General features: G+C 37.7%; 1 protein-coding gene across 1 annotated transcript; it reads right to left on the bottom strand.

Moving 5' to 3' along the window:
- Positions 1 to 1,031: 1,031 nt before the first annotated feature.
- Positions 1,032 to 13,245, bottom strand: LOC117387695 (protein phosphatase 1 regulatory subunit 1B-like). The gene is made up of 6 exons (XM_033985233.2): positions 13,190 to 13,245; positions 12,917 to 13,073; positions 3,827 to 3,904; positions 2,738 to 2,807; positions 1,569 to 1,676; positions 1,032 to 1,509 (listed from the first exon to the last, which is right to left on the bottom strand). Exons 2-6 carry the CDS (start codon positions 13,049 to 13,051, stop codon positions 1,415 to 1,417), a joined length of 486 nt encoding a protein of 161 aa, XP_033841124.1. The 5' UTR covers positions 13,052 to 13,073; positions 13,190 to 13,245; the 3' UTR covers positions 1,032 to 1,414.
- Between the last annotated feature and the right edge of the window lie 1,474 nt (positions 13,246 to 14,719).

Here is a 14,719-nt window from a genome sequence, read left to right as displayed (position 1 = left end):
ATGTTACTTTGGTTATTATAGTACTTTATTGTCCCTGAGTGGAAATGATTCTTTTAGATAGTCTTGGTCACAACAAGCTGGAGGAATTGTAGAGTGAGGGTGCAGAATGTGAGATTATTTCATGATAATCACATATCCTATCATTTGATCATTTCATATTCATAAAAGAATGGCAGACATCATGAATGAAAGTTCTTGTTTAAAAAATAAGGATCATGTAAAAACGTGATGATTGTTTTATTCTGAATAGATGTCATGTAATGTTATCGGTTTAATATTGTATATTCAGCGATTCAGCGAATTGAATTATATTGTATAAGAGCAGCACATGCTCTATTAAAGAAAGTACTTTCCAACTTGGCAACTGAAACAACTGTGAGTTTACACTGCCATCTAGAGCTCAAATAAACAACAGCATTGATGTTTAGCTAAAAATCTATAGCTTTGACAACTGCCTCTATCTTTTCAAACCAGCATAGTGAAATTGTCTAAATATCTGTCAAAATGATTGCTATTATGATGATTATTTAATTATTAATTAATCTTTGGATTTACATAGCACCTTTCAAGACACCCAAAGCGCTTTACTGTGTATTATTCATTCACTCAATAGTCAGTGATGGTAAGCTACTATTGTACTATTACTATTCCCCAGTGCCACTGGCCCCTCCAACCACCATCAACATTTACACACTCTCCATATTCATACTGGGCAATGTGGGTGAAGTGTCTTGCCTAAGATTACAACAGTTTTTGCCACTGGTGCCCCACACTGGCACCTACTATTCCCAACAGTCTCCCATTCAAGTGCTTCTGAAATCAGACGAGATCAGACTTGGACAAACTGGTATGGCCACAATATTTGACCTATTGATGAAATGGAGAAATCTGGAAATTACTTTAGTCATTTGGCATGCAAAATTTGACAACAAATTCTACAAAGCTCTAAATATAAAAATCACACATGTTTGTATACATAACTGATATAAAGATTTATGTAATTAAAAGATGCAAATAAAAACAAACAAAGCCAAAACATGCTTTCATTAAAATTTAGCCTGCCAAGATGAGAGCGTACATAAAGCACCCGATTACAAGTGAATTTAGAAAATACACAGAACTGCAGACATAGAGTGAGATTATTTGGCTTTCTATTGCGGTAGTGTCAAAGCAGGAAATACTGACATTATCAGTCACAGCATAAGATATAACTAGCCTAATAAAACTGCCCAATGGTCCAATGAGCATGCTGAGTATATGACATCACAATGCATAACTTGTCTTCACCAAAGTCTATATGTTGGTGCTGCTTTCATATATGTGGAAAACAGGCCAAGTGACCCTTAGCACAGGACAGGTTTCTTTACAATAGCCTCTTTTTAAGGTACCTCCTCGTTATTGGTGTTTTTTCAACCTAGAAACTTCCATTGTCCCATGGCTCTTTTTCACCAGTTGGCTCATGGCTTTCTTCAGAGCTGTCCTGGAGTCTCTGTACATCCCCCTGTAGTTCTATAAAGAAAGATGATTACATTTTCAATATAAATTCACACAAGTTAAATATAAAATACCTTTAGTCGTCTGGTGTATTTCACAGCCTTTGTCAACCTCTTCATCAGAATCATCTTTGTCCATAGATGGTAAACAGGCAAGGTGGGCCTGAGCCATCTTCTGCACAACTGCAATGGAAAATACATCATTTGAATTTCATTTTTTATAATTAGATATACAGCTGTGTTCTAAAATATCTAATGATCTTTCTGACAAGCATTGGGATTGGGTTTAGATGTGTGATTTATGTTTCAAGGTTAGCAGTTTTCATGCAGAATAAGATGCTGTTAGTGATTATTATGGTACTTCAAAAATGGCAGTTTTTGCAATTTGCTAAAAGTGTCCATTCACATTGTGATTTAAATTTGATTGCGGTTAATCTTGCAGCCCTAATTCCATACATATTCTTGTTATTTTGTTTGTAATATGCTGAACCGCTCCTACAACTTTCAAAAGATCCAACCTGTTGATGTCTCTAAAGTACTAATGTGATGGGTTTTTTTCTTCTTTCTTAACTATCTTAATTGCAATTTTCAGATTATATTTTAACAATCCATCATAAATGTGCCTGTAGATGTTTGTGCTGAGATTAAATTCTTACACAAAACATCATGACAATATAGTTGATATTCTAATCCAATGGTCTTCAAAACCACAATTACAACACATTCATTTTTTCGATACATCTTTCACTTTCATAAGGCACACCGACTGTACCGTTGTATTAAATTCATTTTTTTGTGCTGCTTTTGTAAACGGTTTTAACAGTGTGAGAAAAGCCTCCCTTGTTGCAGCTGTGTGTCCATCTCATAATCCAGGATCATCCAGGAGTGGCCCACAGCTGTCTGTCTCCTAATCTCACTGTCACACCACTCACAGGGTTTTTGGGCAGTCCAAACAAACACATGTCCACTGTCTGAAAAGAGCTGGGTATACTGAATAAAGCCAATGTATAATCTATAGTCATTTTAGCTTTAAGGGATGCAAAATTATAATACTGGCTAATAGAACTTCCCAAAAGATAATGAGTATATTAAAATAAAAGAATGAGCATGAGATCCATTCACTTTGTGCGAAATTTAAACCTCAGTGAAGACAGTTATGGGCACAGTTTTGTACATTTCTTCTTGATAGCATTGACTGACTGATTAATTATTATTAGAGATACATTGAAGCAACTTGAACAAACCTTTGAGAGACGGTGGCTGGTAAGTGTGGGTCACTCTGGACTTTAAGACTCCATTGTCTGTGAACATCCACTAAAGAGAAAAAATATCACTGTTTATCAGATCACAGCGATACTTATTAAACACAGAAGGGGCGTTTAAATATGTTCTCAACTGGTGACGCTTGAAGATTAGCTGTGACTAGGGCTGAAGCAGGTTAGTCAGTTAAGCGTAACTAATCTATTTGTTTTGGTCAATTCTGGGGCTGGACTTAGTTAACTCAGTGCCTCAAACCTAGGGTGACCAAACGTCTCTATTTACATGGGACAGTCTCACTTTTGAGCCCTGTGTCCTTCGTCCCGGCAGATTTAACCAAAACCACTAATTTGTTCCAATTATATATAAGACATGTCCCAAGTGTCCCTATTTTTGACCAACCTGATCCCCGCCAACAGTAAAGGGGCCCATATATTGCCATTTGTTTAGCTAAAATGACCATAAGGCAAAAGTCACACAGATTATGACACTGTTATGGACAATGTTATGTGCTCTTTTTACAATTTGATTTATACCACCCATCCCAACCCAGGTCTGCCCTAGTTTTTAATTTTGAAACTCACCCTATTCAAGCCAAAACTATCAACTTGAAAATGGTTTGCGGATGGGAGCCAAAACATCTTGATTGCAAAAACAGTGTCCAGATGACCACCCTTGAAATCTTCTCTACAGAATTGTCAATTAATAATTTTTATGACTAATCGTTATCTGTACACAGTGACTGCCAAACATGCCATGTGCAAAGACAAGAGGTCTATTCAAGCCTTGATCAGAACAATGTATGAACAGTCACTATTGGAAAAGGCCCACAACCCACAGAACTCACAATGTGCCATCTCTTTTTGCAAGTAGGCAGCAGTTCCACAGAGTTAAAATTAGCCAAAATGATTTGCTCCTTCTCCTCGTACTCCTTTAAATGCTGGATCAAAGTGGTGAATATGTCCAACACATTGTACAGTGCATTTGATTGAACTGCTATTGCCATGTGTTAAACAAGTGCTGTGATGAAATATAATGAACAGGAGTGAATAAATAAATGCAGAGCGGAGATGTACCTGCTGTGCGTCTTCATCTGGTGAAGGTGGGTCTGTTAATCTGAAGAGAGTGGCAGGAGTGGGCCTCCGACGACGAATCTTAGAGACAAGAAACAACATTGTAAGTTTTAAAAATCACTGAGAGAATGTGATTTGAATCCTCTATCCCTTGTCACCTTCGCTTCTCAACCAATTGCTGGGTTTCAGATGACATCACAGCTTTGTATAGGTCAATATTAATTAATACAGATGGGGGGCAGCTAAAAATAGTGTTAAATGCAAAGTTACGTTTTTCGGTTTAGTCAGTAGTTGAAAATAACAGATTCAACATTCGCAAATTCACTTTGTGGATATTTCATGTTAAAGTACAGTATAATCAATAGGGAAATCTGGCTCATGCCCCTAATCTGCGAGTATGACATCATCACTTTCTATAATCTGAAAATTACCAATAGAGGCTACGCAGATGACATCACAGCCTTTGGAACGTTATTGGTGAGGGGAAAAGGTGCATGAGACATCTGAAATGTGAAAGAGCTGAAACAGTTTAATAACAAATATAAAATGCTACAACTCTGCTAAATATCTAGTTTGTACCTGACATCTAAAAGAAGCTAAACAACAGAGACACTACAGACTAAACGCACATTCACCACCTTTTTCTTCTTAAATGAGATGTTTCTGAGTCTGTGTGTCAAAGAAATATTAATGTCGGGTGAAAAAAATTGCTCCATGGACAAAAATAAGGCCAAAAGAAGAAAAGAAATTAATTTTGAGTGTTGTGCTGCCCATAAATCTGACACTCAGTTGGAACGAGGAGCCTTTATCATATTGTTGAGTTTCAGGTAACATCACATTTTATAGGCCAATAATATTTAATACAGATGGGGGTAGCTAAAATTTATATAGTTAAAAAGTAGATTTCAATAGTTATATAATGGGTTTTTGGGTCTAGTCAGTAATAGAAATGATCAGGCTCAACATTTGTGAATTTGCCTTTTGGATATTTCATGGCGAAGTACAATGTAAATAATAGGAAAAGTGGCCCCCATCTGAGAGTATAACATCATCACATTATAGAATCTGAAAAACGTTTCCACTTTCCTCATCTCCACCGCAGCAGCAGAGAACAATTAGCCACCTAAGCCTCTCCATCTCCTCTTCACCACCACTTAAGTCTGCGTCCCAGTACATCTAACAAATGCCAGTTTTTTCTTCATTACGTAACTCCTTCATGACTCAATTGTTTATGTATATTCAAGGTTTAAATGCTACAAATGAGGTCTAATAGAATAAATTAAATTGAATCAATAAAAATGTGAAAAATGTGCACTTTCTGTGTTTTAAAACCAACTAACACTGAAAGTATGTTCCACTGCTCATCAATACGTTTGTGCTTGTCATAATCTCCAGAGGATTTCCTTTGGGTTAACATTACGTAACCTTGACAACGACAGTGATTTGTGATTGGATTTTTCATGGATTTATTGAATGTTGATATGATATATTTTAACATGGGCTTTATTATGAGCCGTGTCCATGGTGTAGGAGAGTGTTCTTGGCTTCCTCCGTGTTACAGTGAGGAGGAGGTGCACTGGACGGAGCACTGAATCTTTAGCCATATTTCTTTCTTTCATTCTTCTTTTTGTTTCATAGGTATACATCGTTGAAATTGATCGTAATGCCTACATTTTGATTAATCATTTCAATTCCATCTGTACTGTTTTCATATTAACTTAATTACACTTGGATTGCACTGTTTAGTCATGATGTCATACGTGGAGGTATTTTTGGAGCCACTGATGGTAAAGAGGCACCTGGCGACCTCACTGTTAGCGTCACTACTTCCTGTCCAATATCGCTGAGTCATGCTAAAATGAATAAATGTTTAAGGATGAGGCGGTGGACCGGGACCTGAGGGTGGATGTCACTGAAAGCATGTTAAAGACTACACAAATTAAATAAATCCTGCACCGGAGGGCACTTCTGTATTTAGAAAGAGAGGTGTTTGTGTCTCAGTGCTAACGCTAATGCTAATTTTGAGGCATTGTAAGTGTTAAAACAATGCTACAAACTGAGGCATTCCGAATATAAAAATAAGTGGGTCGTCTATTTGAATAAGTTGTTTATTTTCTGTTTTTCGATTGCAATAAAAGTGATTGTAAGCTTTGAGAGAGCGTGAGCTAGCTAGCGGATTGCTGTGCCCAGAGCGTATTTGAAAGTTATTCCAAAATACACTAGAGTCAAGGGCTGTGCCAGACACTTTTGGTAGAAGGAGCTAATGGGGTGCTAAGGTTGTCAAAGTGGGTGCTCAGTTAAAAAGCTAATGAAGCGAACCCCCGCCCTCTAACATGTTCGTTTCTCTGTTTTAAACACGTTGAAATGTTGTAGCGGAATTCTTAATTTTACTCTCATTTGAACATTTTTAGTAGAAACTGAATGTGGTATGAAAGTGAAAAATCTTTGGGGAAGCTATGAGGGTGCATTGGTCATTCTAGGGGAGGCCTGTGCCCCCTCAAGCCCCTCCCCCCAGGCGCCGTCCCTGACGACAGTAGGGCGCGGCGCCATTTTAATAGACAATAGAAAGTGACACTATTTCCATAAAAGCAGCATTGTTACATGATTCCTCTTCAAGCGCTGTGTGGGTGTTACTATGTGCATAAATTGTGCGATAAACCAGCCTTACATTGCCTATACTTCTCATTTACAGTTGTTTTGTTTGCAGATTTTTAGTTGGTGTTGTACAAAAACAGCTCAACTACGGTTACCAAATGCCGTGTTACTTATTTGACCAACTATTCGATCTGTGTTGATATTTCCTGCTGTAAAACTGAACATGCTTGTTACTATCTCTGTCCGTGATGTGTTATGGTGATAAGATTCTTGTTGATAAGTGTCCACTCAGCCAATCCCAGCAGAGCGCGTGGGCTTTGAACGCGTGGGCGACTTCCACTCTTGTGTATCAGTCCGCAGGCAGCTCTCATAAATATTCACCACTCTGTCAATACAAGGGTCGAGATTAAAATATGAATTAAAGACATTTCATTTGAGGTTAATGCTTGTACTGGGACCGTGTATCAGGCGGCATACTAACAGAATTTATTAAAGGGTAGAGGTGAAGTGAAAAAAACAAGTGCAGTCGTGTTCAGAGCAGGTCTAACCTTGGTTTTGTGTATTGTGTTGATACAGACTGGAGAAGGTTAAGCTTCTCTAGTGGAGAGCTGCCCACAAACCTACTGTATGTAACTGATTATCTCACGTACAAGAGGACCTATTGTTTTCATTGCATTTGTCTTGTTTTATTGCTGATGGGAAAAATAGATATTGTTACCCTGAGACGGAATCATTTATACAGATTTTTTTTATTTAGCTGTGGTGGTTGTTTTTAGGAAATGGGTGTTCACATGCTTTTATTTGATTATGTCATAATTCCAGAGGGAGGGCAGGGGCTTAACTATATTGGCTGGTCATTGTTTTGAAGGAAATATCCAAATTTAAGATCCAGGATGTACGCATACGCCGATTTATACGTATTTCACTTCATACTTGCTTGACAGACAACTTTGTGCCAGGTGATCTGAAAGTTAAATGGCAAATTGTACCATAGAATTCCGTCCTGTCCTCCTGCTCCATTTGCAACACTAGAATACACTCGTCTATTCTCTGTACTCCACAGTTCTGCTGCCCATATACACGGAAATACTATTAAACTGACTCAAGCGTGGATTAAAAATAAGGTCATATTCCAATTACGAAACACAAGCGAAAGGGAAAGGACATCTGGACTGAACCAGGTGCCAAATGCAATGTGCAATTTAAGCCGTTATATTGAGAAACTAAATCCTACTACTGAACTAAAGTGTATCCTGTGTGTTTGTATGTCAGTTAATCCAAAACAGTTTAAAGGGCCCATGTTATGCTAGTTTCTGATTTGTTATAATATTGTTTCCTCATCACAAACAGACCTGGAGTTGTGTTTTTATTTCATTCGCACATGTTTAACACACAAACCCCATATTTAGGCTGAGTTTTTCTCTTAAACTGAAAACACTCTGTACCACCTTGTGATGTCATCATGTGGTAATACAGGAAGTGCTCTACTGTGTTCTAAATCCCATACACCTCCACTAGAATAATTTGCATCATTTCAGCTCTGGAGTTGCCTGTCTCTACTGACCAAAAGATAAAAGGAGCTGTTAACTTGGAAACTACCACTTCATGACATCACAAGGTGGAGCAGAGGATTTTGAGCTTTGGAGATGTACACAGACTGATAATAAAGTATGAATGAAACAAAACATAACTCCAGGTACATTTTTGATGAGGTAACAACATTATAAAATGACTTAAAGTTCACAAGGGTCCATTTAGCCTGACATAGGACCTGTAAGCCAAAGTTAAGCTGGAATGATAATACAATTTGATTATTTTATTTTTAAACATTGCCGGAGAGTGTATTTCATGGTTCCCTAATGAGAAACTTAAGTGTGTTAGTTGTGTGTGAATAGAGTAGGTCCCCTGTCCTCAAGAGCCCTTTATACAGCAAGAGCTCATCAAATAAGAAAGTGGAAATCCCTTTTGCCATAGACAAGTACTTTCACACTAAGCTTTAATTTAGCTGATGAGAAAATCCTTTGTGAGGTTTCCTTTCATCGTGACGTGTCCCAGGGTTGAATCTTACTCTCTCCCCCATGTCTTATTTGAGACGTTAGACTTGATTCAACAACAATACACCCACTTTTAAAGGTAAATTTGTCAGCTCAAATGCTCTCAATCACAAGTGCACTTTCCATTTCCGGTCCTCACAGCTGGTCACCGGTCTCATTGAATGAAATCCTTTTTATTTTTCATCCCACTCTGTGTAAATAACAAGTGTGAATTGTTTGATGAATAAAATCTAGCAGTGAGTAACTTTTGGACGCGATTGGGTGCAAATGTGTTCTTGGCATGAAGTGTTTTTACTAAAGCTCGAGTCCAACGGCGGCTAAGCTCTTTGCGTTTAATCAGTTGGCTCCTTGACGGATGAAGATTTTAATCTTTTCCAGCAACTTTCTCCTCCCATGCCTCTCCTAACAAAGCACTCACCTGTCCCCAGTGCTGCGCCATGTTATGCTGATGCTACGGCTCTTGGTAACACTCACACTGACACAGAAGTGCAAGTGATCCTCAGTGTGACCTTGAGAAACTACACATTCCCACAGCTGTACATCACAAGTGACGTCACTCGAAAAACTTGTTTGTGTAATGCTTTTTAACAGAAGTCATGAAGTAGAACAAAAATATCTTCACATCCCTCCCCATTATCAGCAGCTAACATGGAGTTACACATTATTCTGGTCATAGACTTGTACTAATAATTACTATATCGACAACAATATATTTTGGGGCTCAATATTTATCATGTGTACAATTTCTTAGTAAAAACTGGGAGATCTACGGTATTTTTGTTGTAATACCTTTTGAACTGTACAAGCTTGAATAAGTGACGTCAATGAATAATTATTGGCACATTCTGTTATTTATTACAGCTCATGCCTTTTAATGATACTGTCTATGGCTCGTAATTAAAATCAAGATTATTTCAGACTATTACTTACACTGTAGAAGGTCATTACTGAAAGAGACATAGCTGCCATCTCATTCTGACGTCCATCACTCGCTCACACGTTGGACAGTGGCACAAAGACAGAGCAAACTACAGTAAAGCTTATAAGACACCCACAAGTATAAAGTAACTGATTATCTCTGTAAGTGTCTCTTCTGCAGCGTGTATAACTATGTAGGCAATGGTGAATATTTACTTCATCACAGTGATCTGCTGATGAGCTGGTAAAAAGCCAATGAGTCTTATGGAGACGAGAATCAGCTTATGCTCTGCAGAATGTGTGAGCCTGTAAGTAGTACATACGGCAGAGAGGTCTTCAAACGCCAGAATGTGTGCTAGTAATGACTCACTTACAGATATGAATTAGGATTTATAATAAGGCTGCAACTATTCATTGGAGTAACTGTGACTAGTCGACTATTCATATAATCTTAATCGTATTTTGATAATCAGAATTGTTAACTGGACTATACAGAAAAGCCAAAAGATACTCATAATTACTACACTGACTTATCATTCAATATATGAGAGTTGGAATAATATATTTTGGGGCTCAGTATTTATCACGTGTACTGTTTTTTTCCAATAATGGTGAGATTTTTAGTTATTTTTGTTGTAATGCGATAAGATTTGAGCTGCAGCGGGTTCTATGGCTAAGTATTACATCATTCTGCAGTTATTTGTTGCTGCTCGTGTCTTTTAAAGATACTGTCTGTTTAAACATTCACTCTTTATCTTTGCTTTAAGGTTATTGTGTCACAGGTATAACTTTCAATACTATCATTTATCGCAGTATATCTCTGTAGCAATATATCGTGCTTCAAAATTTGTTATCGTGACAAAAAAAGATAGATTTAATTTGTAATTACTGTTTTACAAATAAACTTAAACTTTACTTAACTGAAATATTCTCTCTCTACAATTTTTCAGTTACCATATTTCAATCTACGAAGGTCATAAGTATTGAAAAACTAGTCTCGAAACTAGATAGTCACTTAGCAAGTATTGATACTAAAAAAAGCCGCATTCATAGGACAGAAATGAATCTTTCCTGAATAGTTTTATAATGATCTGGAGCTGTTTCAGAGCAAGTATAAGACACATAGACTAGTATACACTCATGGACCACTATGAAACACACCTGGACACAGATATAAGGCCACATGGAAATATAAAAGTATTACGATTTAATGTTGAAATATGGTTCATTCTGTTGTTTAAAGAGTGTTTGCTATGATCATATTGAGTATCGAGTCTATTCCTTAATATCAAAATCGAATTCAAAATGTAAGTATCGTGGCAACACTATTTCCATTGTAAAAATGTATTTAAAGTCTTAAAAAATGTACAATAGAAAAATAATATTTGCTGACTAGTTGACTGCTAAAAGCCCTAATTTGTTAAGACCCTTGATAATTTCATAGGTCTGATTAGACAAATGTAGTAGTAAACTAAAAATAGGGCGCGTAACTCCAGAGATCCAGTTTTGGGTAAACAGCAGATGTGTACCAAAAATATTTAAGTGGCTAGATGTTTCTTGATTTATTTGTTTCAACGCAGAAATATGATCTCGGGCAGATGTTGTGTGAAATTGAGTAAATGTGAAGGAAATGCCAGCTACATCGGCGCACCTGGCATCTCACGCAGGGGCCGTGCAGCAGGAGGTCATAAACTTGAGGTCATTTCTAGGATGAACCACGGCCAGAGGTTGTAATGGAGTTTCTCAGGCTGAAGCTAAAGCCCCTATTGTCTCTTTTTTACAATGCATTCCAGCGCTCAACGTCACTAGAGTATTGTTATTGTTATTGCTGTGATTCCTTCAGGATTCTTCAGGACAAGTTACAAAAATGGAGTCGTGTGGGCTAGAGGAAGAAAAGTCCAAATCTGTACACACGTCAATGTTGGCTATCAAAATAATACAACAAATATCACCATGGTTACCAACAGAATGCTATTACTGCTTAGCCCTGTCACGATAACACGTTCTGAACTGTGATATATGGCTGAAGAAAATATAGACGATAAACAATAATACTGAAATCAACTATGTCTTAAAAAATGATTCTAAATGTACAATATCGTTAAAAACATGAGCTACAAAGAAGAAATAGCTGAATGAAACACTTTCGTAGTTAGTTTGTATCTATAATTAGTCATAGAAGTTATATTTACTAAACTTTCCACAGCTCAAATCTTATTGTAGTATAAAAAAAATAGCAAAAGATTCAAAGCAGAAGCATCTACGATAAATATTACCTCCAAAAATGATAAGTCGATTTATTGACAGCCTTAATTAGCCTTAATAAAGCATGAACTAAGTCTTTGTTCTTAAGACTAATTAAAGTGTAGTTATGAAGTGGTACCATTACTACTGATAATATTATTCAAACAATTTATGAACAAGACTATCGCTGCTTAGCCTTACCACTCACTCAAGTATTAAAAAAGAAAGTTGAAAACAAAAATTCACAAATCATACTTACATAAATACTTTTTTTTTCCTCTTATGTGGGTTCGTATTTTACATAACGCACTCACCGCCTGCAACAAGTGACTAACACAAGGCTGCAGGTAAGAGGCTATCGTGTATATTACTCATAACAATACCTTTCTATATTCCATTGACACTCAGAGAAGGTAGGTTATGCCCACTTTTTCAAAACATTTTAAAGGACTCTAGTGGCACTCAGGGCTGGGGTTAATCCTGGAGCTCGAAAGCACATCTACACACAAAGTCGTGCTAGACATCTCTTACGTAACAGTCTGTCAAACTCATGCCCTTGTAAATCTCACTCATTTGGAGTAACCCACTTCAGTAATGACATACAGGACCAAAGTAGTGGTCACACACAAATACCAAAATGACTGATAAACCCATGCTATTCTTATACACGATTTACAAGTCTGATTTGACTTTGGTGGAGGGTCTGCCACCTGTTTGTTTTCATGGAGATGTTATTTCTCTACCTGTAATGCACCACAGAATGGAATTAAATTGATCTATTTTGCATGTATTCAATTACGTTTTTACTGATGCAAAATATTATTGAAAATCGTGCATTCTTACTGTTAGGGTCACCTCTCCACAAATCTGAACTGGAACTTGGATTAGCAGTGTAATTTGCTTGTCTCCGTGGAAATAGACAAGTTTAATACCATAATGAGGAACACTCTAAGCAAACAGTAACATTCAGTAGAAATAAGCAAGTGGACAACCCCATCCAGAACAGTTACAATGTGGACTTTTAGGTTTTGACAATCATAATTCTACCTTTTTATAAGAACATCTAGTATCCCCAATGTGAATTATATGTTAATTGGGCCAAGTTTTTGAAGTTATACAGGATTCAAAACTCAAATGTTTACGCACACACAAGAGAAGTTTAATAAGCCATTTCTAAGAAGCCCTGATTTTTCAGTTTTATCCATTTTTTAGCCAGATTTCAGCCAGTCCTGAATGTTCTGCTCGATATATGAACAGATAAATCCTTTAAATGTTGTCTCACCATCTCCACTTGCCGAGGGTCCAGTTGTGGCGGCCCAGTGGACGGTACAGAGAACTGAATCTTCTTCCTCTCGTCCTCCTCCAGATCCGCCTCTGGGTCAGTGAGCTCCGGGTTTAAGGGCAGCAGAGGATCCATGGTCACATCCAGGGGGCAACAGCTGAGAAAGTTCCAATAGAAAAGTACCAAAACAACCTATAATTTAACGCGTCGTGTTATTCTACGGTTACTTGTATCTAATGTGCAGATTAAGTTTGTTTTGTTTCTTTCAAATACCCTGTGTTCTCCCCTGTGTCGGAGTGAGGAGTGATGAAGATGTGGCGGGATTGAGTGAAGGTAGGCTGGAGCGCGTACCAGAAGATGTGTGGTGCGTTCAGTGGCGCTAGGGATTATGGTACTTCAATCTCTCTCGATATTCAACTACACCTCCCTTGACCATAATCCCGGACTTTCAAACCTAATGCAGTCTAGAAGTGTACATTTATTTTGGAGGGAAATGTAGTATGTAGTGCTTTGACGCATCTCCGAAAAATCACATAATAAATAACATCCATGGTGGGATATAAACTGGTTTTGGTCTTTCCCTTCATTGTGTGTCCACTGAAATTCTGAACGATATTCCTCGAGTTGAGAAGTGCATTGCCATGGAAACGGGTTCTGGAAAACATGGAGATTTGGTAAAGCAATAACCATGATGAGCGCGTGGTTCTTGCGTAAAAATGTGCACCTACTCCTGATAACATTCTATAGTATGTCCAGGCCTGGGGAGGTATGAGGAGGAATTAAATGTATAAAAATAGAACGGATTAAATTCAAACAATAATTAATTTTCGACGTGTTGATGGATGAGTTTCACCTTTCGCCTTTTAGTGTCAGGGTCAAAACAAGGCTCTTCAACCGACCAAACTTCACCAAGGGATCATATGGGTCACTTTTATTTTTTGCTTCTGTAGAAACTGGCCAGTCACAATCACCTCTCACGTGCATAAAAACTGCAACAACGCAAACTATCCACCAGATGTCACCAGTGTCCACGTAAGGCTACCAACCATTAAGCGTTGAGTTTGGTAGGCCTTTATGACACTTTTCACCGTCACCTAAAGACAAAGTTATTATTTTCTTAAAAATGAATGGCTTAAATTCACCAATAATTTAGATAGGCCATATTTTAGAAATTTGAAAAAGACTGCATGGCCGTGCTTTGAGCGCACTAAATAGTGCATTCTTTCTGTACTGGCGTATTCTGATCACTAGATGTCACTCATATCCAACTGAAGAATGCTACTGGCTCTCATCAATTAGGCCTATTGGTAGATCATTATTAATAAAAAATAGAGCTGATTATTATTAAATAATACATAATGCTACACGTAGGCCCATACGTCTACCACGACTAATAATGGTAACAATAATAATAGTCTAATGACAAATTTAATTTTGAATAATTTCATTAACGCCCCACCAACCATCTCCTCACACACTGATTAGTCTGAGCCTCTTCCTTGTCTTGTCTCATCATTTGGCTTCCATGTGCGTGTGCCACCTTTGGCATCATCACGCCCACCAGTCGCCCAGTGGCACATGTGCCAGGCCTGGCAGCCCGTGCAGACGCACTGCTTAGCCCTTTCAAATGACTCGTTTAGGCAATTGCTCTCTGACTCTGATCTTTACGGTTGCGTATTTTGGGGCCAGGCCTTTGTTAGAGGTGACATTAGATAAATTACATTATCAAAAGGATGTTTACAAATTTGTCTTGAAATATATATTTCCCGTTGTCTCCTCATTTTGTAGATCATAATTTACACA

Source organism: Periophthalmus magnuspinnatus, chromosome 19 (assembly GCF_009829125.3).
Source record: "Periophthalmus magnuspinnatus isolate fPerMag1 chromosome 19, fPerMag1.2.pri, whole genome shotgun sequence".
Taxonomy (NCBI): domain Eukaryota; kingdom Metazoa; phylum Chordata; class Actinopteri; order Gobiiformes; family Gobiidae; genus Periophthalmus; species Periophthalmus magnuspinnatus.
Note: the sequence above shows the minus strand (reverse complement) of the source record. Positions and strands in the feature narration are given on the sequence as shown.

Coding starts and splice junctions, on each gene's coding strand:
- LOC117387695 (XM_033985233.2), bottom strand. CDS start 13,051: ATGGATCCTCTGCTGCCCTTAAACCCGGAGCTCACTGACCCAGAGGCG. Junction 2,808..3,826: donor CAGATGAAGACGCACAGCAG/GTACATCTCCGC, acceptor TTTTCTCTTTAG/TGGATGTTCACAGACAATGG. Junction 1,510..1,568: donor AATACACCAGACGACTAAAG/GTATTTTATATT, acceptor CTTTCTTTATAG/AACTACAGGGGGATGTACAG.